The sequence below is a fragment of the Pseudopodoces humilis genome, chromosome 3 (genome assembly GCF_049639895.1).
Source record: "Pseudopodoces humilis isolate 2021_Gansu_Grassland_sample_001 chromosome 3, ASM4963989v1, whole genome shotgun sequence".
Classification (NCBI taxonomy): domain Eukaryota; kingdom Metazoa; phylum Chordata; class Aves; order Passeriformes; family Paridae; genus Pseudopodoces; species Pseudopodoces humilis.
In genome coordinates, this window is record NC_142202.1 from 60,266,923 (window position 1) to 60,292,428 (window position 25,506).

A 25,506-nucleotide genomic window follows, 5' to 3' on the forward strand; every position below is an offset into this window, starting at 1 on the left:
TGACAGACACTTTTCTACATATCTCTCTTTCCTCCCCAGCTACCAGTGGGGGTTTATTGGTAGTGATAATTAAAAACAAAAAACAAACCATAGTAGTGGCATCAATTTACTCCTTATGTCTTTAATAATAATAAAGCTGTAACAGAAAAATTGTGAGAAGTCTACTTAGTCTTAAATATGAAATCCAGTGATTGGATTTCAACTGCAGTTTGCTCAGAAGAGGAAGACTAAATTGCTGTTTGCACAGGAGTGCTGAATGTTGCATTTGCCTTAATCTCACTCAACAGATAATGCCTCTGAAGAATCAGTCCCCTGTTGATCTAATCAAACATCTTCAAATTTATTGCAAGTTTTGAAATTTTCAATTAAGTTCCAGTACTGAAAGTACACGTACAGTGAGAAGCACCATTCAGAAGACTCCCAAAAGAAGGAGTTTCTCATGAATGATAGATATGTAAGTCATTTTAGAGACAAAACAAATATGTAAATCCATAGCACCGAACAGATGTAGACTTTAAAAGTAGTTCAGCATAATATGCTGTATACTGAAGTCAGAAGGGATAATTCTGGAGAGTCAATAAACTGACCAGCCAATCTTCAGAAATATGACTGTGCACATAACAGATACTGTAGTTTGGAAAATATTTGGACGCTTCTTCGAGGTTAGTTTCATTTCAGAACTATACAAAAGGATGGGAAGGAAATAAGGTCTACCATAAATTTGTGCCCATGTTCTCTTCACATAGTTTGTGTGTGTAGGTAGTGTGCCATGTGGCAGAACATGAGTGGATTAGATATAAAGTTAATCCAGGGGTGGAACATGTTTCTGTTTTTAACCTGACAGGATTTTCCTCTATGTGTCAGCCCAGCTTTTAGTAGCTCTGCTGCCCAGTTTTAACATTTTTAACTTTTATTTTCTATTTAAAATTTTAAATCACCAGCAAGAAATACTTTCAGACTAATATTAAGAGTGCTATAGTCACAGTATTTCTTCAAAGTACACACAACTAGGCCAGTGATAGAAAATCAATCACAGCAAGACCTCTGTCAAGGATTAAAAGCATTAGCTCAGCTACTAAAGGCTGATTAGGTTTTTGCATTAATTTCAGATATGGAATTGTGAGGCAATTGCAACATTATTTATTTCATCTTTTCTATCACCTCTATGTTGTGTCCAATGATAAATATTACACCTAATGTTAAAGTGTAGGCAAATTTCATATTATGCAAATGAATGTTAACATATGAGCTACACAAGCTGTATCTGTGTGCCCATTACCTGGTTAGAAGCCTTCAGGTATAGTATCTAATAATACTGTGTGAATCCTAACTGAGGTACCAAAATAGTACTTTTGAATATGACAAACCTGGCTGTTTCTGGAACAAAAATAAAGTCCCACTTGAGCAATTTGCATGTGACTTATTGATAATGGTCAAGACAGTCAAGGTGGCAAAGAAGAGCTGCTGGAAGAGACAAAGGACACTGTCTATGCTTCCCAGCAGACCTGCTGAGGACAGCAAGAAAAGAGCTGCAGAATGAAAACAGAGAAAACAACAGGGACACGTATTTGGAAAAAAGGCACATGAAAACAAGAAATGAGAAGACAGAAACAGACAAGATCAGTGAAACAAGAAAAAAAAATCTGCAGACTGAGTTTTAGCACTGGAGCCTCATGACATGAAACTCGTACGCCACTTACAAGCAGCAATCTGTTTCTCTGTGATGTACACATGATTCTAGAGCAGGTGGTCTCCACATCCATAGCTACAAGCATAATCCGTGATATTATGCTTGTGGCTTCTGCCCCAGGATTTTTAGAATTCTTTGCTCCCTGACTCATCCAGTCATGGGAATATTGTCTAATGTAGTTGTTGTGGGTTTAGTGTGATTTAACCCCTTGTGACGTAGTCTAGCTGTCACAAGTTTGCACATATCCAGGTATCAGTGGGGTTGTAATCAATCTAGAAAAAGTTACAAGCAGAAGGAGATTTCACCGACTTCTTCTGTGAGGAAGAAGATTAGAAATTGCAAACAGAAATCTATGGAACAGTACACAAAAAGCATACCTTAATAACACCATACTTGGAGTAATTTTAAGATTTCTTTTCAGAAGCAAAAAACTTCTTTTCATTATGTCCAACCACTGAGGTAGATTATAGTTCTTGGTTCAACCTTTGCTCTAAAGGGCTCTGCATTCATCCTTGTTCCAAATGGCTAAGTATCTTTTTTGTAACAAAGAATGTGAGTGAAGTGGCAGGGGAGCAGTTGAGACTCTAAACATCTATCCTTAGACTAATACCTATGAAAGTGGCTAATGCCAAAAAATCCCCAAGCTTTGCTCTGGGACCAACAAACTCAATCACATAAAAAAACCCAAAAAATTGCAGAGTAAAGGAAACATTACAATTTTTGGTGGGCATTTTTGCATAAATATAGGTTAAATACTTTTAGCTTCCTAGTGAAGTAAAAAGTTGGTTATTACAAACTAAGCCTGTCATTTTTCCAGCTCTGTAAATTGCTTGATCAACATTTCCATCTCTTTTGTATGCAAACTTTAAAAAGCGAGCAAAACAAAACCTTACACTACTCATTATTTCTGCATTCCTAAAAATACCATCAACTGGGGTACCAATAAATATGAGAAAACACAGTGTGAATAATACTGGATTAGCAGCAATGTAGATGAGTCACCTGCCGTTTCCTGCATTGGATACACATGCACAGGATTCCTGTGGCCCACAGTCTTTTGACCAAATGAGCTTTGTTAAACTGAGAAAAGATGTGAAAGCCTAACACACTCCTTATTCCATCATCTGGTATGTATGTTGACACACCATAAACTTACATCCTTGTTAATCTCCACAGGTTTCCAAAGATTTATTTAACCATTTTTTATTTTCCAAATGTGACGTACTTGGAATAATTATTTCTTGGCTTAAGATCCTGTGTAATCATCCATCTGCTCAGTAATGTCTAATACTCTAATCTCTCTTTTTTTTCTGAGCTAATCATGGCCCCAGACAGCATGCACTCTCTCATTAGATGTCAGAGAGGATAAAGGTCTTAAGACTGGTTATAAAATTTGATGGTGTAATTAATACCTTTATTATTGGCTTTAAAACTTTCAGTGTGAGGCAATGTCCCAACCTCTCCTCTGCTCAAGGAGATTGATATGGCTGCCTTTACAGTTGCTCTTCAGTTGCACCAGGATAATTATCCCTGTTTTGTTGGGCAAGCTTGCTCTATGATGGACTTAGGTCCTACTCCATCCACCAATTCAGGGGGCAAAAGGAATACCTTGCAGTCTTCTCCCAGTTTGTACACCCAGATTTCCTCTGCCAACAAGGGTGAAAGAAGGGAAAGATACGTGCCTAAGTGTTGTCCCAACATGTAGCATGGCCTGGTCTTGGACTAGGTATTTGGGAAGCAGCACTATGGCAGCAAATTCCACAATGAAAACCTGAGGAAAGGTCTTGGCCCCAATCTTTTCAGGTGGCTAGAAAATAGTTGCACTCAGATGGAAGGATGAATGGTTGAAACTCGAGCCTGTAGGGAAGATGTAAATTATGTTACATCCTTGCTCTCACTGTCTTAAAATCTTAAGACTGTTGCAGCCTTTTTTGTTCCTTACATTCCAGGGAAAAGAAATCCTAATAGGAGATTATTTGATGTGCATTTGCAAAAAAGATATGTAAACAAAGGGCTGACTCTTGCTTCCAAAGCAAAGATCCTGTCACCTCTACTGGAACAATATTTATAAAAGGACCACAGTATCCAGATGCTCTCTTAGAGTGATCTTCTCATCAGATTTTCAACATCCAAAAGGAGTGTATAAAAAACCCTATGGGTTATGGCAGAATGTTCAAACACATTAAGAATTACCAGTGTCCGAGCAGTCTTCAAAAACTTCTCAATTCAAATTGAATCTAGACCAATAGCTTTTGAAATATATTGAAAAAAGTGCTTTGATACACTTTGTAAACCTTAATGGGGTTCCACACAAAGAAGTACCATTAAAATTGACAGAAAAGATCAACGTGTTTGATATCCCATATGGTATGGACTGAGAAAATGTGTAGATAATAACCAAATTACACAAGCAAATTCAACAGCAAATTATATTGACATTAACTCAAATTTAGTATTTAAAAATAATCTGTATTACAAGGGATTGTTTTAACACAACTTCTCTGTAAAATTATAGCAAATCCTACACAAGTTGGAGTATTCCTTAGTACGCTCCCAGGAGAGAGAAAGGCAGGCAGTGAGTGACAAAGGCAGAGGCAAGAAGGTGTTTCAAGAATGTAGCAGCTTCAATACTGAGAAAGAATGAAAGAGAACTTAAAGACAATGAGCCAGGTTACCTACCTCAGAGCAATTTTCCATTCTACTGGGAGATGTGCTGATAGCTAGTCCTGGAAAAACTTTTCAGTAAATCAATGATACACAAAAATTCATTTTAAGACACCCAGCACCATCAGTGAGTGCAGCTGATTAAGTTTTGCTTGAAAAAGAAAAAAGGTGAAAGGCGTCAATGTTGGTTCATTTCAGTCCCGTTAGATCTCAGTTGTTCAGGACAGAGCCACAAGGGTACAAGGAATGAGACATTCAGATCTAAAGCACTGAAATCCCTAGATCCCCTGAATCATCAGTCAGTTATTTGGTATGCTATGTTTTACAGCAGTTTTTTAAGCATTCAACCCTTGCTTTAGAAATAAATTTTATTGCCTGAACATTTGCCATTGAAACATTTATAGAAAAATGGAAATTGTAATTGCAAAGCAACTACAGTTTTTCTATTGTTAGGAAATTAAACAACATCAGGTTTTCAAGTTTTGAGCAAATAGTCAGTTTTGAATGAAAATAAAGTTCCACTGAACTGAAATTTTCTCACAAAAATCTGCTTAGACCAGAAGGTGATTTTATTGAAAAAAAACTTTTTCCCCCAAATGATAATGTTTCAGACCTTATTTGTTGTATGTATTTTTAGAATGTGTTATGTATCACTAGATAACATTTGCAGACTGTTCCAGTTGCCGAGGTAACTATGTTATTTTAATGATCAGCAGAGAGGATCATTATGTAAAACATTATGTTAATTTCAAACACAGAAAACTGATGTCTTGCTGTTACCTTGAAGCTGCACCTTTTTTTTTTTTTTTCCCTTTTCCCTTTTCATTTTTCCATGAAAATTAATGGTATAGCTAAGTGCTTGAGTATCCTTTTCAGAGTGATTCAAGTTGGCTTTGAATGAAAAAAAGGCAAAAAATTACACCTGACAATCAACTAATGGCAGATGAAAAAATTCAAACCACCGTATATTTTTACAGGAAGAGTATAGGAAAAATATTTCCATGTATTTTTAATAAACATGGATAGTGTGCAGGAATTCTAGGAAAGCACATCTATAATTTCATTTTTACCTTTGAAACATATTATTATTTAGTTAAGGAAAGAAAATTATAAAGCATATTTGAGTTCTGTTTGTGATAAAGTGCATGTATTTTCCATGATACAGAACATCTGATGAAGATATTAAAAACATGACAATAAGTTTTTGCTTCTTTTATTAGATTATGTATCTATAAGATTACTAGACTATAGTAACAGTACAAATATCACGCATTTACAATTCTACTGCAATCACAAATGCTCTTTCTGAGCCTGTAGAGAAAACCTTGCAAATGTTAGTTCATGGTGCATTTCTGTTCTCAACCCTGCTTTCTCCATTAAAAAAAATTAAAATTATCCAAACTATGTCTCACATAAAGTCTAGGGTTCATAATGACAATTGCTGCTGTAGCACACCAGCCTCACAATGGCAAATTGTCTCAGGCTACCAAATTTAACTCATTTTTGTCACCAGAGTCTTCTTTCACCTCTTCTCTGAAGTTCTGCCTGGAGATTGTGTTAAATTATGGACACTTCATTCTCCAGGTGGAACTGGATGCTTTTATGTATCAGAATATGAGATGCTCAAGACATCTGAGAGCTTCTATATCCTCCTGACACTTCATCATAATCACCTGATCCATTTTAGAGTCAGTGAACTCTTCTGACAATACTCAAAGTGCATTTTGATGGAGTCTATATTTATACGGACTGTACCTCTTCATTCCATGGAGCTTACTCGAATCCTTTCCCAAGGATTTCCTCTGCAGGCAAAGCTCTGACTTCAAAAGGTGGTAGCTCTTTTTCAGATTCTTTGGCCATAATTACACCTAATACACTTCTCTTCTCTTTCAGCCTCACTACCCCGACATGCTCATTTGGCACGCTGAGGTTTGCCAACTTGTACACATCCCAATGATGATTGCAAGTGGAAAATGTAAGAATGGGAAAGAAACCTCAAGAAATTGCATTAGGTCAGCTAGATACTGTAGAAAGAACATACGATGATCAGCTGGGAATAAGCCATCTTTTAGGTAATAGGATTAGAAATTTATTTCCCCCTTCTAACAGCTTATGCCTCACTTGTCCACTGTGGACAAACCAAGTACTTTATCCTGAAAAGCTTTGCTTTCATCTCTAGCATGGTGAAAATAGTGGGCTAAATTTTTAGTCCTTTGAATTATTTAAAATTTTCTGATGGATAGTTTTCTACTAGAAAGTGCTGATTACTCAAAATCTAAAATTCCTTATTGTAAAAATCTTCTGACAGAATATAATCAAAATACATGTGTTACCCTCTTGACTGCTAAAATACACTGGAACGTGATGTAAAAAAAATTAAGTCAAAAAATGGAATAAAGTGAAGAAATACTGAAACAAAACTCCTGAAGTTTATGTTTTATTTCAAACATTTTGGAAAGTCTTTTTATAAATTTTGAAACAGACTTTTCAGAATTTTTTTTCATGGAAACTTTAAATTCTTGCAGGGGAAAAAAGGGAAAAAATTAATATCTGAGTGGAATTTTTAGGCTAGCAAGATGATTTAAACATTTTAGGGAACAAACAGTTTGAATTTTAATAGAATTTTTAAGCTACATCATATTGCTGATCTTTCTGAAAGAAAAAGATGTTTTATGGATAAATACAAGCATGGAATTAGCAAGTAAGTGTTACTTAAGGAACACAACTGAGAGATAACCAATTTTTATTAAGTACAAAACAAATAAGCCAGCTGTGCTAACACTGCTAGAGATGAAACACTACCTCTACTTCGCAGAAAATGGTGTGGAGAGCAGCACAGAGGATGAGAACAAGCTAGAAAGTGAAGGGCAAACATTTTGTTGCTCTGATTGACATGAGCTGAGAAATACAGGAAGTACAGAAAGAATTCATGGAGAGTAAAATAATGGCATTGATGAAACAACAAACTTGAGGATGTGGGCTATAAAAACATATATACAATGAGACAAAAACATACAAGTTGCATATTTACCCTCTGCTAAAAAAAACCCCAAACCTATTTTAACTATCTACATCATCTCCTATATTTGTATAGAATCTGTAATCTGTCTGATTCATTAAACCCCCCAAAACTAAATAAACTTTTCTCACAAATCTGATAGTGTCAAGAATGCATAGACAGAAGGGATTAGAGACTACAGGAAACCACAAACTGAGTTAAAATTCCTATTCTCTGTGGGGATTTTCAAGCAGTTCTTTCTAGAAAAACTGAAATGAAATTAACTGTAGCCAATTTACTTCTAGAGATGTATATATATATAGATAAAATACGGTAAATATGTGTATATATATGCATATGAATATATATATGAATCAATAATAGCTTATCAATTTATAATCAATATAAGATTACATTGTCAATAATAGCTTATTATAATAGTTTACAGAAGTTTAATAGCTTAAGCTTCTAATTTATAGCAAACATTTAAATTGTGTCTTTGTGGTACTAAGCTTACTTTTAAGCTGCCCACAGACCCCAAATACCTCCTGGTGGGCTGGAAACATTTCAGGTACTGTGGGTTATCTTTGTTTATAAGTTTCAGTAGTTTGAATGTTGTCTACACAGTGAAAACCTTCATTAGAGTGAGTCAGTAAGTATATTAGGGAGGCTTTTGTCGCCATGGGTATTGAAACTAATGATGATGAAGTTGAATGCCTGTGGGTAAGAATTAAGGGGAAGGCAGACAAGGCTGACATCCTACTGGGAGGCTGTATTGTCCACCCAGCCAGGAAGAGGAGATGGACAACTTATTCTATAAGCAGCTGGAGAATGTTTCAGGATCACCAGCCCTTGTTCTTGTAGGTGACTTCAACCTGCCGGACATCTGCTGGGAACGTAATGCAGCAGAAAAGAGACCGTCCAGGGAGTTCTTAGTGTGTGGAGGACAGCTTTTTGTCACAGCTGGTGGGTGAGCCCACCAGGGGAAGGACTATGTTAGATCTGCTGTTTGCAAATAGAGATGGGCTGGTGGGAGATGTGGTAGTTGGAGGCCACTTGGGGCATAGTGATCATGAAATCATAGTTCTCGATATTTGGTGAAATCAGGAGGAACACCAATAAGACTTTTACACTGGACTTGTGGAGGGCAGACTTTGGCCTGTTTAGGAGACTTATTCAGAGAGTTCCTTGGGAAGCAGCCCTTAAAAACCAGGGAGTTCAGGAAAGGTGGCCGTGCTTTAAAACAGATCTTGAGGGCACAGGAACAGACTGTCCCTGTGTGCTGAAAGATAAGTCAACAAGGCAAATGTCCAGCCTGGATGGGCAATGAGGTTTTGGAGGAACTTAGGAATGAAAAGAGGATGGATCATCTTTGGAAGGAGGGTCAGGTCTCTCAGGAAGTATTTAAGGGAGTTACTAGGGCATTTACGAAAAAATTTGGGGGGCTAAAGCTCAGTTTGAACTTAATTTGGCAACTTCTATAGAGGATAATAAAAATGCTTAAAATGTTTTTACAAATATATGAGTGGCAAAAGGAAGGGTAAGACCAACCTTTGTTCTCTACTGTATGCAGGAGGGAACTCAGTAACTGCAGATGAGGAGAAGGCAGAAGTGCTCAATGCCTTCTTTGCCTCAGTCTTTAGTGGAAAAACAACTTGCCCTCAGAACAACTGTCCTCTAGGTTGGTTGATGGTGTCAGGGAGCAGAATGGTCTCCCTGCTATGCAGGATGGGGCAGTCAGAGAACTCCTGAGATGCTTGGATATTCATAAATCTATGGGACCAGGTGGGATCTATCCCAGGGTGATGAGGGAGCTGGCAGATGAGCTTGCAAAGGCACTCTCCATCATTTACCAAGAGTCCTGGCTCACTGGGGAGGTTCCAGATGACTGGAAGCTGGCCAATGTGACACCATTCACAAAAAGGGAGGGAAGAAGGACCCTGGTAATTATAGACCAGTTAACCTGACCTCAGTACCTGGTAATGGAGCAGTTTATACTGAGTGTCATCACACAGCACACCCAGGATGGCCAGGGTATCAGACCCAGCCAGCATGGGTTTAGGAGGGGTAGGTCATGTTTGACTAACCTGATCTCCTTTTATGACCAGTGACCTGCCTGGTGGATGTGGGAAGGGCTGTGGATGTTGTCTGTGTGGACTTCAGCAAGGCCTTTGACACTGTCTCCGACAGCATTCCCTGGAAAAGCTGCAGCCCAGGCTTGGACAGGAGCACTCTGTGCTGGGTTAGGAACTGGCTGGATGGCCAGGCCCAGGGAGTGGTGGTGAACGGTGCTGCATCCAGCTGGGGGCCAGTGACCAGTGGTGTCCCTCAGGGGTCTGTGCTGGGGCCAGAGCTGTTCAATATTTTTATTGATGACATGGATGAGGGAATTGAGTCTTTCATTAGTAAATTTGCAGATGACACTAAGCTGGGAGCATGTGCTGATCTGTTGGAAGGTAGGAGGGCTCTGCAGAGAGACCTGGAACAGTTGGGTGGATGGGTGGAATCCAATGGGATGAAGTTTAATAGGTCCAAGTGCTGAGTGCTGCATTTTGGCCACAATAACCCCTTGCAATGTCACAGGCTGGGATGGTGTGGCTGGACAGTGCCCAGGCAGAAAGGGACCTGGGGGTGCTGGTGACAGCAGCTGGACATGAGCCAGCAGTGTGCCCTGGGGCCAAGAAGGCCAAGGGCATTGTGGCCTGGATCAGGAATGGTGTGGCCATCAGGAGCAGGGAGGTCATTCTCCCCCTGTGCTGGGCACTGGTGAGGCCACACCTGGAGTGCTGTGTCCAGTTCTGGCCCCTCAGTTTGGGAAGGACATTGAGATGCTTGAGCGTGTCCAGAGGAGGCAACGAGGCTGGTGAGGGGCCAGGAACACAAACCCTGTGAGGAACTCTCTCTCTTAGCCTGGAGAAAAGGAGACTCAGAGGTGACCTCACCACTCTCTACAACTCCCTGAAAAGTGGCTGTAGTCAGGTGGGGTCGGTCTCTTTCTCCAGGCAGGAACTGACAGAACGAGAGGACACAGTGTTAAGCTGTGCCAAGGGAAATAGAGGTTGGATATTAGGAAAAAGTTTTTAGGGAAAGGGTGATAAAGTACTGGAATGGTCTGTCCAGGGAGGTGGTGGAGTCACCATCCCTGTGTGTGTTTTAAAAAAGATTGGATGTGGCACTCGGTGCCATGGTTTAGTTGAGGTTTTAGGGCATGGGTAGGACTTGATCTTGGAATGTCTCTTCCAGCCTAGGGATTCTGTAATTCAATCAAGCATTTTGAGTCAGAAAACATGAAATGCAGTTTGGTGTGCAAGCTTTCTTCATAGAAGGTAATGTGTGTGTGCATTATGAATGTCTTTGAATTACACTTAACAAATACAACATTTTCAAGAGTCTTGTCTTGTTCAGTGCTCACAGTGGATGCACAAGAAGGCGAGAATAAGGCTGAAGAGATACTCTTAATTTGCAGTGAACCAGAAATTAAGTAATTAATAATCATATATTTGAATACATGGGTCTATTTTCTAATCACTTGTTCTGCTCTCATTTAGGTTGCTCTTCACAGCAATAAAGACCCCAGAATTTTCTCCATAACCCAAATCAAACAGATATAAAAATTACTTATATGTGGTTTATATGAGGAAGTCGTCCACTGTAAAGATGAAATTTCAAGAGATCCAAGATTAAGTAGAGCTTTATATATCGACGTTTCAGTACCCTGATGGTAAGCCAATGATGTTTTATTGCTCCCAGCCTGAATTTGGCTGCCCTCTGCTTCAGTCCTTTTGGTCCTTACTGGTAGATTAAAGAAGTGTGACAAATCCTCCCGAGTAAACACTAACACGCCATAATCAAACCACTTCTCCTTTCCGAGCTCTGCTGAGCTGAATGGAGCGCAGACATCGGTTTCGTACGGCGACGCAGGTTGTCCAGTCTAACCATGACCTTCCTTGCCCCTCGTTTAACTCTTCCGCCCTGAGCAGCGTTTGAGAGAGGCACCGGCTTCCCCCTCCCTCGGGGCACCCGCGCCGCGCCTCCCTTTCCCTCTGCCCCTGTCCCGACACCAGCGGGGTGTCCCCACCGCCGGCGGGCGCTGAGCGGAGCGGAGGCACCGGGCGGCACTCCCCTCGCTCCCACTCGCCAGGATGCGCTGGGGTCGCGGCCCAGCCGCCCCTCGGCGCCCGCCCCGCCGCAGGAGCACTGCCCGCGGGCGGGTGGCCGCAGGAGGGGGCGAGGTCGGGCGGTGCCGGGGGGAGCCCCGGCCCCGCCTCTGCCCGGGCGGGGCGGCGGTGGCCGAGCGTCCGCGGCGGCGGCGGAGCGGGCAGGGCACGGCCGAGGGGCGAAGCCGCTGCCGCCCGAGGGGCCGAGAGCGGTGAAGCAGCAGCGAGGGGCCGCTGGCGGAGGAGTGCCCGGGTAGCGGCTCCCTTGTCATCGCGTGTCCCTCCCGTCCCCGAGGCAGCGGCGGGGAAGGCGACCCGGGAAGATGGTGACCGTGGTGACGAAGCTGGTGCACTACCTGCACCTGAGGTAAGGGCGGGCGAGCGCGGCCGCGGCGCTGCTCCTCCGGCCGGGCGCGACACCCAGGAGGGACCCGCGGTGCGGTGCGGGTGGCAGTGGCAGTGGCGGGGCTGTCACCGCGGCCGGGAGCCTGTCCTGGCCCGGCCGAGCGCTCCCGCCCCGCTCCGCTCCCCTCCGCGTCCGGCTCTTGGCAGCCGCTCCCCTCCGCGCTTCCAGCGGCTCCGCGGGACAGCAAGGCGCGTTTGTGGAAAACGCCCGTCATCAGCCTAAAGTCTGGAAAGTCGGTGTCCCTACAGTATCGTGTAGTGTAATTACAGTAGCATGGATTAGACAAATTGCATATTTAGCCTTTTTTCTTAATATTTTTTTTTAATACGGCTTCTGTCAGGATGCATTACTAAGCCGTTTTTCCCAGCATCATCTATTCTAATGAGAATTTAGCCGGCAAATACAGCATTTGTGCACTGAGTGGAGGAAAAGCAAAAAAAGTGTGCACTTCTGGTGATGTTCCACTTGTGTTTTGTTGAATCACTGTTTCTCCCCGTGTATGAACACTTGATGTAAATCAAAAGAGTTGATCGAAAACTTAAATAACACGTATCAAGAATTGCAAACAGAAATTTAATTTCTGAACGTGATGATATTTTAGTGTAGCATTTTCACATAAGGCTGCTCCAAGAGTTGATTTCATTATCTAATTCTTTTTCAAGTTAGCCATAGGAATGAGTAGAAAAAAGGGCAATCAATTGTACTGTAACTTTTTATTGGTATGGTTTAAGACTTGATTCCTGGAATACTTGCAGTCTGTAGATATTTTTTAAACACTATTGAAATAACAATACTTTGAAATGAATTGCGTGAGAGAAATATGTAACATCACCAGTTTTACCTGTTTTGTTTTTTTTTTTCACTGATTTAACTGCTACAATTATTAAACTTATTCTGTAAGTCTGACCAAAATCACAGCTCTAATTTTATAAATGTATGTGGTTTTATACCGTGTTACTTTGCTGGGCAAATAGAGAAGGAAGTCAAGAAGGAAAAACCCCTGCCAATTCCTTACTCTGGCCTCTCTTCTGTTGTTCTCCTCTAAGAGTTGTCATTTGTTTAGAGGAATATTCCTGCTGGTTTTGAACCAGAGCTTCATGGCTATATTTGCTTTATAAACATCAGACTAAAAATAAAAGAATCTCAGCCTCAAACACTTTATAATATAAAGGGAATTAGGCAACAGCAATTAGTGCAGACAGCTGAATGAATGCAGCAAAGTGAAAAAGTTACGTTCCTTACCCAGTGACAGCCTGATCACTGTCAAGTATTTTGTAGATAACATGAGAAAAGATACAAAAAGGCTGACAAGTTCAATAAACTTTAAGGATGCTCTTTTCACACTGGATGAGCTTCAAGGCATTGAGAAGGAGTGAAAAGCATACCTGAAAATTTGATAAATGCCTGGTCAGTGCCCTAGCTGAAGACAGAGTTAGAGTAGTTTAGTACTGGGTGAAAGAAGTCAATAAAATTAGGGAAGATGTTAAGAAGTCAATTAATTTTCTTTTATATGAGAAGTAGGGCTGTTGGAGATATGGCTGAAAAGGGATGCAGTAAATGCAACATTTGAAAAACTGAAGGCTATTAGTCCTAAATGAACATGAGTAAGGATAAATTTCCATTGGTCAGTGCTAAACAAGAGCATAGATACTTCACTGAGTATTACTGGAGTGGTAAATAGTGGCAGTATCTGACAGGATATAAATTAGCAAAAGGTGTTCCCTAAAACCAGTACCCATCAGCAGGACAGGGAAGATTTGCATGTTTGGTCATCTTTACTGAGTCTGTAGTGAGTGTGGATTGATTTTAGCAAGATCATGTCATACTTTTTTTCCCATTTATGTCACAAAATCATGATAGATAGGGGATGGATGTTTCAGTCAATATCAGTCAGACACAAAAAACTATTATTAGGTATTACCAGGTGCTTATTTTTTGCCAACTTTAGTAAGTGACCAGCAATATAAAAATGAATCCAGAAAACAGTAATGTAGAAATGAGTGTATAGATATGAAACTGTCTGACATATTCTTGAAATACTATGATTCCTGGTTAAATAATTTTAGTAGGTTTCTGGATACCACACCATAATATTTATTTTACGATTCATGAGAATGGAAGTATGAAACCAATGAAAACCAATTAACAGCAAGGAACCCCAAAAAATTAGCTGTCAGACTGAGTTAAGAATAGTTAGGTAGCTGCTTTGATGGCAAAAATGCTTCTCATCAGCATTACGTCTTTTTCTCACCCTAGGCAGAAATGCTAAGGGTAAGTTGTACCTCCTATATTCTGTGTAAATTCTTAATCATTGAGTCCCAGTCCATGAATTTAATTTTAAGGTTCTGCCACAGTTAAGTGAATAACTACTATGCTAATATATATTAAGAAAAAATATTTAAATATTAAAAATTGTGCTTCATAAATTTCTAAGAAAAGAATTTATGACAAGATTAGACTATGACAATAAAATAGTAGACTGGGCAGCCCAAAGAATTACTATAATCAGATCCTTAGAGAACAGTAACTATGCCCTTAATTCAGGTCTTACTGTGAAGTAGATAATTTATTCAAATCACTTTAGGACTTGCACAGTCAGCAGAAATGTGGACATCATAGGAACCTATCTTTGAATTTGACGCCTTGCAAAGCACAGGATCCTAAAGCTGCAGGAATTATACTAGAACCTAGGGCACTATCCAACTGCTCCAAAAAGTCCCCTTTTGAAAATCAGAAGTAAATACACTGAAATGCAATGCTCATGATGCTAGAAGAAACCATGTAGCAGTTCTTGGTATCTTATACTTACTTCAGTTAATTACCTTTCACAGAGCATGGTTCTATACCATTTAAACCCCATTCTGCTGAGTCATAAACTTCTGATTAGTTTCAGTCAGGCAAAAAGCAGGCTCACTAATGGGAATGGATCAGCCAAGAAATTAATTGTAAAAATACTAAATTAGGTTCTCAGCAAGGTGAGATGCTTTCATATAAATATACTTAATGTAATTATCTCTGTAGAAGTAAAGATTGTGCACCAAGTGAGAGCAAAGCAGTGCACAAAAAAAAGAAATGAGCAGTGATTCTTGAGAACAACAAACAAAGGAGATGGCAGGAGATAGAGCAGTTTGCAATGACAACACCAGGCAACACAAGCAAACTGAAGACAAAGATGCAGACTTATGAATGTAAGACATTCATGAGGAGAGTGAACATTCGATGCTACCAAGGAGATTTCCACAGTAAATTGTATTGCAGAAATTCAAACTGAAGCATGGCTGGTGTAGCTCATTTTAGGAAATGCAAATTCTTAAGGTACACATGCAGAAAAGTGCAATCCCAGGCTTGAAATGTTATTTTGGAAGTTCAGGTTTTTTTATCAATTAATTATTAGTTTTCACAACCTGTCTCTGAAAGTGGTCACATGAAATACAATAGGATTTTTAGTTGAAGCAGCAACTAATAAGACTATTTTGGAGCTGTCATGAGATTCCTGCTTTTTTATATGAAATACTTATATCTTTAAAAAGTTTTCCAGTAAATCAAAGAAACTTCTCCTGACACTGTCAGTTATATCTTACTTCATCCCTCTGATTCCAATATCTTTACACTCACCAAAAGCTCTCACACAGGTTGTGCAGCTTTGGAATGTAAGCGAACTTAACAAAAATGCATGGTTTGGGTCTGCATGGTTTAAGACGTGGCTGAATCCTGCCTGAGCAATGTTTCTAACTGGCCTGGCACATTTTTCCTAATGGAGCTTCAGTTCAAGAAGTTTGGACACTGTACTGATGCTACTCCAGCACCTCAGCATGTGGTGGTGCATGGTTATTTTGAGGAAGGAGGACCTTTCCTTCTCCTCCCTCCTGAGAGGATGAAGAAGGAGAGGAAGGAACACCTCGTACTTAGAGGTCCAGCAGAGGTTGAAGCTGTTGTTACAAAAACACAGAGTCTGGACCTCTTTGTTCAGCATCCCTGGCTACCATCCTAGAGCAAAGGGTTTCCCTGTGAATTTTTTTCAGAAGTTTCATGTTTCTCTTAGAGCATCCCCGGGAACTGTGATGATTTTTGGGCTTGATACTACTGTGGCCATCTCTGATGGTCAAGTAAAGGACACAGGGTTCTGCTGAGTGCTGCAGGTGAGGTTAGAGCACAGGTATTATTTTATGGCTCCTTATGTTCTTGCAGTAGCATACAAATGGTCTGCACGGACTGTTGGCTGGTCTTTCATTCTTACCAGCCCCTCCTCTCCCATAAAGCTTAAAACGGTTTTCATATTGGGACACACAGTCCTGAAGTAATGTTGTTGACTTCTGAAGTTCTTGAATTCCTTTTCTTTTAGAAGCTTAATGTCTCCTTAATGTATTTTTTTTTTAATATCTAGTGTAGCCACGCTCTACTGTTCCTTATACCCTGGTGTAGGAACAAAAGACATAAAGATGCCAGGTTGAAAAGAACTTTCTGTCTCTCTGAGTGCTACCTTGTGGCTTGTAAAAAAGCTACTGTGTTTAATCCACTTCATGAGCATACTGAGCTTTTTAAAAGATTAGGCTGTTTGTCCTTCTTGATGGGTGTGCTGGAACCATTCTCCTCTGGAAATTTAGAAACTAATTTCTAATTTTCTACCTACAGTTGCCAGTGGAAAGTTTTTACATATTTCTTTGTATTGACATTGTCCGTGAAAAGAGATTGATTTTCCCACTCAAGATATATATGTTCATGAGTACTCACAAACAGGAATTTTATTATTGCTTCTTAGCTGCTCATGCTGAGTTGATTCTGCTCTTTTCCATGTAGCTGTCCACATTTGGCCACATCTTTCTCGATTATGAGTGATTGGAAGTGACATTACAGTTTTACTTAATGAATGCCTGTGATATTAAGTCTCCTATCTAGCCTGATATAGCTAGATGTACACAGAACCACTCATACCTTTTTATTGCTGTACAACACTATGTTTGGTGTTTGCCTTATGACAAATTAGTATCTGTCATTTCCAAGTGATGAGCCCCCTGGCTTATGGCATAAAATGTAGTTATTAAGTCTATTAAATTCATGCAGTTGTGTATGATTTTTTATTTTTTCAGTCCTTTCATTAATCTGTTTTTTCTGTATAATATCTGGGACTTCCTTTAAATTGATATCCTTAATTTTATAATATCAGTAAATTTCACATTCTTCTTTCTGTGCCAAAGTTGTGAATGAAAATATCAAATAATAAGATCATTAGAAGGGAAACCAGAGAAATTTTAATAGGAAGACTCCCCCAATTTATTGGTTTGTTTTTCAGTGTAATGTATTGCTGTCTTTTTTCAGATAAGCCTTTCCCTTGTTTACAACTTGCACTGTTCCCACTCTCCTGTTTGTTTAGCTCTGTATGTAGTTATAATCCTTATGTGTTCCAGTATCAAATGCAATACTGAAGGCCATATAGGGTAGGTCTCCTGCAGCCCCAACTCCTTAATATAAGATATTTTATTATTAAAATCTCTATTTACCTTGGTAAAGGTAAAGAATGCTTTGTATTTTATCCCAGTTCTCCATTTTCTGCCACATCTCAAAATATGCTTTTCTTTGAAGCTCTTAAAGAAAGACTTGCACACTGTCAAGCTCAGAGTAACAGGTGTAAAGTTGCCAGTTTTTCAGTTTTTCTCTTTCTGAGTTATATTTGTTGTGTTATGTTGACATTCTCTGGTAATATGCCATCACTTGAGCTGATAGATTTTTGTAATCACTTACTATTGAATTCTTAGGGAAATTATTTCAATATCTGGGACAGATGATTATCTGTTCTGCCTGTCTTAATTTTACCAAACCTTAAAAACTTTGCTTCTTGCTTGAATACAAGGTAGTATTACCCACAGATTTTCTGGACTAGTCTGTCAGATTTTCAGGCTTTTGCTGTCATTATCATGACAGAATATTGAGTCAGGAAGTTTTGGGATGGCCATGCCAACATTATCTTTGACTTCATTCTAACTGTGCAGCAACTTCATTGCCATTAAATTTCTCATTTTCTCTGTACTGTCAAAGAATACTATACATAATTTAGTTTATATTGTTAGGTGTCAAGACTTGTGAACTGTAAGGAGCCTGCTTGACATTTGGCAATTTTTACTTTATCCCTACATATCTGACTTTTAACATAGAATTTTCTTGCCATCTCCTGCTGTTCCTCCCTTGTGAGAGCTCTCAGGACTTCTGAACAATGAACCAATATGATTTTGCAGAAAGCTATTTATTGTTTACATGATACACTTACTTATTCATTCTAAAACTACTGTTCACACGAACACTCATCTTTTCATTGGTGCCCTTATCTTGTCCATGTGCTCTGCATGCACTCCTCAGGGCACAGGACTGCTTACAGTCCAGGTGCTCAACTGTCCTCTGTTATCTGGCTCTTGTTTTCTTGCTTTTCAGCTTCTTTTTTCTTATTTTTAGAACAGCATATGTCTCAGCAACCTTGAGAAATTCCAGAGGGTCTGATAAGAAACTCTACAGACAGTTTGGCTGGTGCATATTATGGCCCAAGCTGTTCAGATGCATTGCTCCACTCCCTCCCCACTTCTTTCTTGTAGACTTTTTGCTCATACTTTATACAGTGTTTAGATAAATCCATTTCTTTTCTCAACTGAAGATGCTGCACACTTGTCAGTGATCTTTATGGAGCTCCCAACCCTTTTCCTTCAGAAGATACTGAATATCTGAGAAACCTGTGGTGAGGCTGTGGAACAGTGAACTCAAGGTCTTTAGGCTTGGGAATAATCTGTGTATAAGCCTGAACTCTTATTTTTATTTAAAACTGACATGCAAAGAAAAAAGCATGCAGTCAGCAAAATGCTAGTAGTAACTACATGCTATTTAAAGTTGTCAGTTCAGCTCATTTTGACTAAAAAGGATTACTAAATGATTGTATTTCCAGCTCTGCAAAGAAGTCACACTCTTCCATCAGCACTTTTGGCTCAAGAAGAAGATATTTGTTCATCAGTGCTTTGAAATGGCTTAAACCACTTTCTGACCAATCTATGATAAATCACAAAAAAATTCTCAGAGTGAATTAAGAGCTTCAACCCAGAAGTTTTCCCTCAACTGAATTTAATTAGATCTTTGACTAGAGGCCATCACTGATGTTTTGTTATAATTTATCAGAGCCCCAGGAACATGCCTAGGGACACTCATCATTTCAGCTTCTCACCAGGCTTGCCAGATGCAATAGAACGGAAGAGAGACACTTGTACTGTTTTGAGGCAGAAGGTGACCTTGGGCACCAAGGAGAAGGATGGTTGGCAGATATTTCCCAGACACCATCTACTGTCTTTGATGCTACCTGTCAAACCAGGCATGGCCTTGTCTGGGTAGCCCATGTGGTGGCTGTTCCACTGGAAAGGAGATGGCTGCAGTAACTGTGAGCTTGTTTTCCTCATTCTCTTAGGGAGTACAACAGTACGTGTGGCATACACATACCCCTTCATTCCCTCACTCTTCCTGCTCAGATGCTTATTTCCTTCAGTTCTTCCTGACATATCATCTTGGCAAAACTGACTGCAGTAAGGATTGAAAAGCCTAATATTACCTTTCTTTTCTTTTTCTTTTTTTTTTCTTTTTTTCTCCTGCAAGGGTGATCAATAGAATCAATGGATACTTGATTTCTATCATGTAATAAGTATAATTTTATCAGCCTCATTCCTCCATTGTACTTTCAAAACTTCCTTCATAATCTCCTGATTAAAAAAAGAAGTCAGTGTGGCCATCAAAGTCCATCAGCTTGGAGGGAAGGGTTGCATCACTTCAATAATTTTTCTTTCCGTACCACAAGGATCAAAATGAAAAACAGTGCTGTATAAAGTAAGTTTTGAGATGTCAGAAATGTAAAGCAAGAGCAGTGAAAATTAATAGAAAGTCAACTCAAGAAAATAATATAGACAAGCACATTTTACTTACTAGAAGCCAGCAACCCAGAAAGAGATTTTAGGCACTATGTGTCTCAATGAGATGCAGAAATTTAATCAGGACATTTTGTGGACTTAAGCAATGATATGGCAAGAACTTGGTGACTTTGAGAAAAAACAGGATATAGTTGCAGTTGTAAAAAATGTTCTTCCTAGGGAGCATAGTAACAAATAGTGATAACAAAGAAATGCATGCCAATACCATTAAAAATGTCCACGTAGATTGAAAAGCAGAATACAAGAAAAAGCAAAAAAAGGGCCAAGAATGACATTTGGAGGCAAACTCAACACAAAGATGTCCAGCAGAAATGAAGTAGTGATAGGCATTCAATAAATTTAATGTTTTTAAGAACAGAAATGCTAATACTTCATGTACGCTGAAAAATAAGCTTGAAGTCAAGACACATATCATCAACTAAAAATTCTGTTTATTTCTTACTTGCATCAAGTCTGGACAAAGTTTTTTTTCTTATTGTATTTGATTCTGCTCTCAGAGCTGGAATGTCTGTAGCTAGTGAAGTGGTGAATATCCTCATACTCGTGACAAGGACATGCATTGGCATCGTGGACTTTATCGCAATTTCTGAGATAAAATCAGATGGCCTAGGGATTTACGCAAAGTAGTGAGAGCCAGACCTACATTCTCTTGTTTACAGATATCTTTACCTTCATTTCCTTTCTGCAGAATTGACATTTCCTCTAGCAATAATGAGAGAATCCCTCCCCTTCTCTACAGGTGGAAACCAACCCCTATAGTCCAAGTTATAACGCTGTCCAATTTTTAAGGTTTTCTCCAAACCCCAGGTTTGGGGACACTACAGCAAAGGGTGGGTGCAAGAAGAGAACTGATCTATCATGTATTTTTCCTGTAGGAAATTTTAGTTCTGTGAAAAGAATTTTAGTCCTTTCTTTTCTTCCCAGCAGAGAAACATATGGCCCTGCATTTGGTGGCCAGCACTAGCAACAGATTAACATCTCCCATAAATGCTACATTTTGCTATTATGACAGTAAATGCTATTAGACCTGGGCATAATGAGACAAGAGATTTCATAACCACAGAAAAGCACATATTCTCTACAAATTAGGGACATGGTATTGATTTATAATTACATATATAAGACAGAATGGTTTATATCTCCAGTAATCTTTAAAGGCTACCATCTGTCTCTAGACAAACTTAAGAAGGAAACTTAATTTGGATAAAAACCTGCTTGGATAGTTAATTCAGTTAAGGGATCAATTTCTAATAAAATTGAAGGATTGGGCTGTGTGATAATCCTTTGAACTACCTGCAGCAGCAAATTCATCCTCAGCTTTTCTTCCCTACAGTGCCACACTGGCTCTCAGCTTTCTGGTAAGTCAGGAAAAGGTGATTTACCCAGTAAGGTAAATAAAAACTGATTGAAACAAAATTGAAAGAATTATAAAACTACTGCTGTTGTAATATTAATAAAAGCAGTAAAACTCATCAAAACATAGATGATGATAAAAGAATGTTAAAGTATGTAGTAGTGATATAATGTAAGTAGATGTTTCTAAGATTCTTTTAAAAATAAGAATTATGAATGCATGCACATGTACATGTACTTGGTAGAAATGGGATCAACAAAGGCCTTCAATGTTATTGGACAGACAGATATGAAATGAGGACAGAACAGAGGTATTTAAGTAAATATCACTTTGAAATGTCTTAGTTGTTTCCATGCAATGAGCTGCTTGGTATTTACCGACTCCCCCTGCACTCTCTGCCCTTAGCAACTTCCCTTGAACTCTCTCATGCAGCAGAGTATAAGGTCCAGATCAATTTGATAAATAGGAAATCATAATTTGCTGTTTATGATAGATTTAAGTGTGGTAAGGGATGTTATGTTTTCTTTCAAGGTGTCTTTAGAGCCAACGTAGAGACACCGTTTTAATGTTCTGGGCTCGATGGTGTTGGCAATTTAATGCTTTACATCGGATTTGTAAATCCCACATGACATTTTTATTAAAGGAAATATTACTTCATCTACTACACTGCTAACAACAGCATTTAGTTTCCCTAGGTAAGTGAGAAGTTCAGGCCAGTGTCAGAGCTTAGCTACATTAGCCATTTGTGGTAAAAGAAAAGCCTCTATTAGTGCTTATGCACTAGGATTAAGATGACTTGAATGCTGTAATCCTTCCTGTTCGACTATTGGCATCGTGCTGCCATCTGACAACAGCTATTTCCTTCTTAATCTGACAGAAAAAAATGTTGGTAGATTGTTGCTTGCACCATTAAAAGCTCAGTTGTTCCATTTTATGTTTTAGTAAATATGAACAGTGTTTAATAATAAAACCCTCTTTTTGTATCCATGTGTTACATATAGCACAGTCTTGTTTACTTTTGTCCTCTGCTTTAGTAAGTACCTGAAGAGCTGACAGACATTGCTCTGCACCAGCATTTTATTTTTTGTTCTGTAGTTAGGAAGAATGGGATCCAAAACTTGTCATGAGGAAAAAACCCAGGCATTTGGGGCACATAAGAAAAATGAGTAAGCACTGCATGTCATGGGACTTTGTAATCACCACTCTTGGCAGAAGGCCAAACATGGAGTTCATAGAGCCTTTTGAGGCTACTGGAGCTGGAGGGTCCTGCCTTGGAACTGGGTATCAGGCTGACATCTCTGCATTTCCTGACAGCTGCTACTTTCAAGATGCGCAAATACATTTGCCTCATCTATTCCTTGAGCCTCAAATTGTGGGGGTACTTAGGTGGATCTTGGAGTTCCAAAACTCATCGATGAGAGTCTGGTTTGAACACTGTTGGATCACAGTCCCATTATAGGTGTTGGTTTAACTGACAGCTACTGGTATGCCCACATATATTGAATACATTTGGTATTGGACATAAAAGTTTGCTAAATGACAAAGTATTCCTCGACAGCAGAAGACTGAGGATTTGTATTTTTCTTTTTTTAAACACAAAAATCTCCTTCTGAGTTGGTGATGCACAGAATAGTGACCACCACTGGCTGTGAAGCTGGAGAATTTAATTAAAGATCCTGTCCTTTATGTGTGGTTTCTGAGTTTAGCTTGGGAACACAATGGAATTCAGACATGGATAAAGAGGAGGAAATAAAGAGTTGCATTAAAAATCAGGCAAATAATTCTGTACGTTTCAAAATTGTAAACTTTATTATAATTTCAGATTAAATCCTTTGAATAGAAAACACAGATGTCAATATTTACAAGAACAATGGAAGCTACAGAAGGCAGCTGATTTGCACCCACTGTTACCCATCACTGTGTGTAGGTGTGCTGTAAATCAACTCAGGGGTACAAATATCTTTAATACACAGGAAAAGGGGAAAGGATTGTGTGAGTGTCAGATTAGGAACTGTTTTGCTCTGATCCAGACAATTATAGCAAACAATTCTAATTATTGATGGCAGAAATACTCAAAGTCATGTCAGAATTTCCAGCAGCGGAAATCTCAGCTTCTGGGAAAAATGGATTTATGTCCAAAGTCTCCTAAAATGTGCCTTCTCTAGCCCAGTAGCTGTTGAGGGAAGTGAAAGCAAAGCTGCTGTCTATTTTGCAAAACACAAAATATTGTGAATAGCAGGATAGAAAGGAAAAATGGTTCTACTTTTCTGTCTACTCTTCTTATCAGGTATGCACTCCAACAAAATAAAATTCCTTAATATTGGTGGTTGATGGTTCCTCAGGCTGGAACACCCACCCCATGAACTGGCTGTACAGAGACTGAATTTCTCATTCATTTCTGGAATCAAGCTCTGGAATTTGTGCAATTGAATTAATTTGTAATTCAGAGGATCTTTGAACCTGCTCCTATATTAGCTAAGAGCTATGTTGAGATTGTTAACTTAGCAAATCATTTGGTTCTGCAGTTCTCCTTTGTGTTAGCTGCTTCCAGTAATGAGACTTCATATGCAAATACAAATAGCTGGAGCAAAGTAAAAATCTCTAGGTCTTAACAGATAAAATTAAATATTGCAGGTATTTTCATGACACTGCAGAATGTGTGAATAGTGATCAAGTGTTTAGGAATGAAATGGAAGGAAACAAAATATGGAATTCTCTGCTAATATTAAAGATCTGCTGTGCAAACTGTATTTAACACCATCTTCAAACAGATGAGTTCTTGGGAGTATTCTCAAGGGGAATTGTTTTATTTGCTCCATCTATCTTGGTTTAACCTGAAGTAAATGAAGTTTATTTAAAATTCATTCTTGGGTTTCAGTCCTACTGACTCAAACATAACACCAAAACCAAACAATCAGCAAGACAGTCTTTGGGCATCAGTATGAGCTGCATTTGAGCTCTGGCGATGCCTTCAAGTGTAATTTTTCAAAGGACATGGATCTGATAATATATACTCATATTCTACAGACAGAACTGATTTTTTTTTTTTTTAGGAAGTCTTCTAATCCTGAGCTGTTCTAAATATTTTTACCTTTTGCTGTAGGAAAATGCACTTGACAGATTTTGTTCATTAACTCAAAATATCACTCAGAAATTCAGAGTGATGAAGATGTCTTTCTGTTTATCCACTGACATTTTTGATATTTACATTTTCAATCAGGGCATTAACACAACAGTTTTGCTGACTAAAGTGCACTGTTAAAATTTAAAGGCATGTTTATTTTGTGAATACATAATTCACTGAATTAAGATAACACTGAACATCCACTACGAGCAGGGAAGATGGCTTGCAATTTAGAAAGGGGCCTGTGTTCTGCAGATAAGTACACTGACAGTGTTACTCTGTGTTTAAAATGTTTCAGCTACAGGGGTTAGAGTTGAAGAATTGCTTCATTTCGGCAAAGCTGGAGGAGGAGAACCTGTACATTGCAAAATCCATGACTGGGAATGTGTTCCTGAGAATTACTTGTGACAGCTGCATGTTAAATGTGGTCCAAATTTCCTTGAAAGGTGATGGTTTTAAATCTAATCAGGAAATTGTATCCTCATAAAGTTCAATAAATTCAATCTTTAATTAAATAGAATGTGTTACTTTGAAAAAAATAAAAATTAAATAATGCAGCATAAAAAAAGATACTTTTTTCTAATGTCCTATATATTGAATAATAATTTCTGTTTTTTGTCATTTTCATGCATTTCCATTACTTTCATTGTTGCACAGAGCAAGAATTATTTTAAATTATGGGCTTTTTGAATATAAAATTAGCTCGACTGATATGGACAGAATGTCCATCTCCTTGGTATCCTAGTTGTTTAAAAGACACCCATAAAAGAGTTTTAAAGAAGGGGCAATATTCTCAATATTTTCACTTGCAGCCATATGCTGCCAGGCAATTCCTGAGCCAGATATTCTTTCTGTGTATTTAGCAATAGTCCATGGATATATTTTCCGCAAACATGTGTGGTCTTGCCGAGAACTCGTATAATCTTTTAGCTTCACCAGCATCCTGTGGCAAGCAATAACTCTGAGTAATGACACATTATGTGAAATGCCACCCCCTTCAGTTTGTTTCGAATCAGTTTCTTAATTGTAGTTACTGTTAAATTCCCTTAGTGCTGCCGCTGGAAGAGACAGTGAACAATCCATCGATACAACTCTTTTTTTCCTCCTTTGAGGTTTGTATCTCAGCAATTTAGTTCCCAGTCTTCACCTGCAGACCACCTCCTA

The 25,506-nt window shown here is 39.0% G+C and overlaps 1 protein-coding gene across 1 annotated transcript in view; it reads left to right on the top strand.

Moving 5' to 3' along the window:
* The first annotated feature begins 11,678 nt into the window (after positions 1-11,678).
* Positions 11,679-25,506, top strand: part of ARHGAP18 (Rho GTPase activating protein 18) — a 96,736-nt gene continuing 82,908 nt past the window's right edge. The window contains exon 1 of the mRNA XM_088053483.1: positions 11,679-11,876. Coding sequence (XP_087909609.1) covers positions 11,833-11,876 — 44 coding nt within the window. The 5' untranslated portion in view covers positions 11,679-11,832. The remainder of the gene's footprint in view (positions 11,877-25,506) is intronic.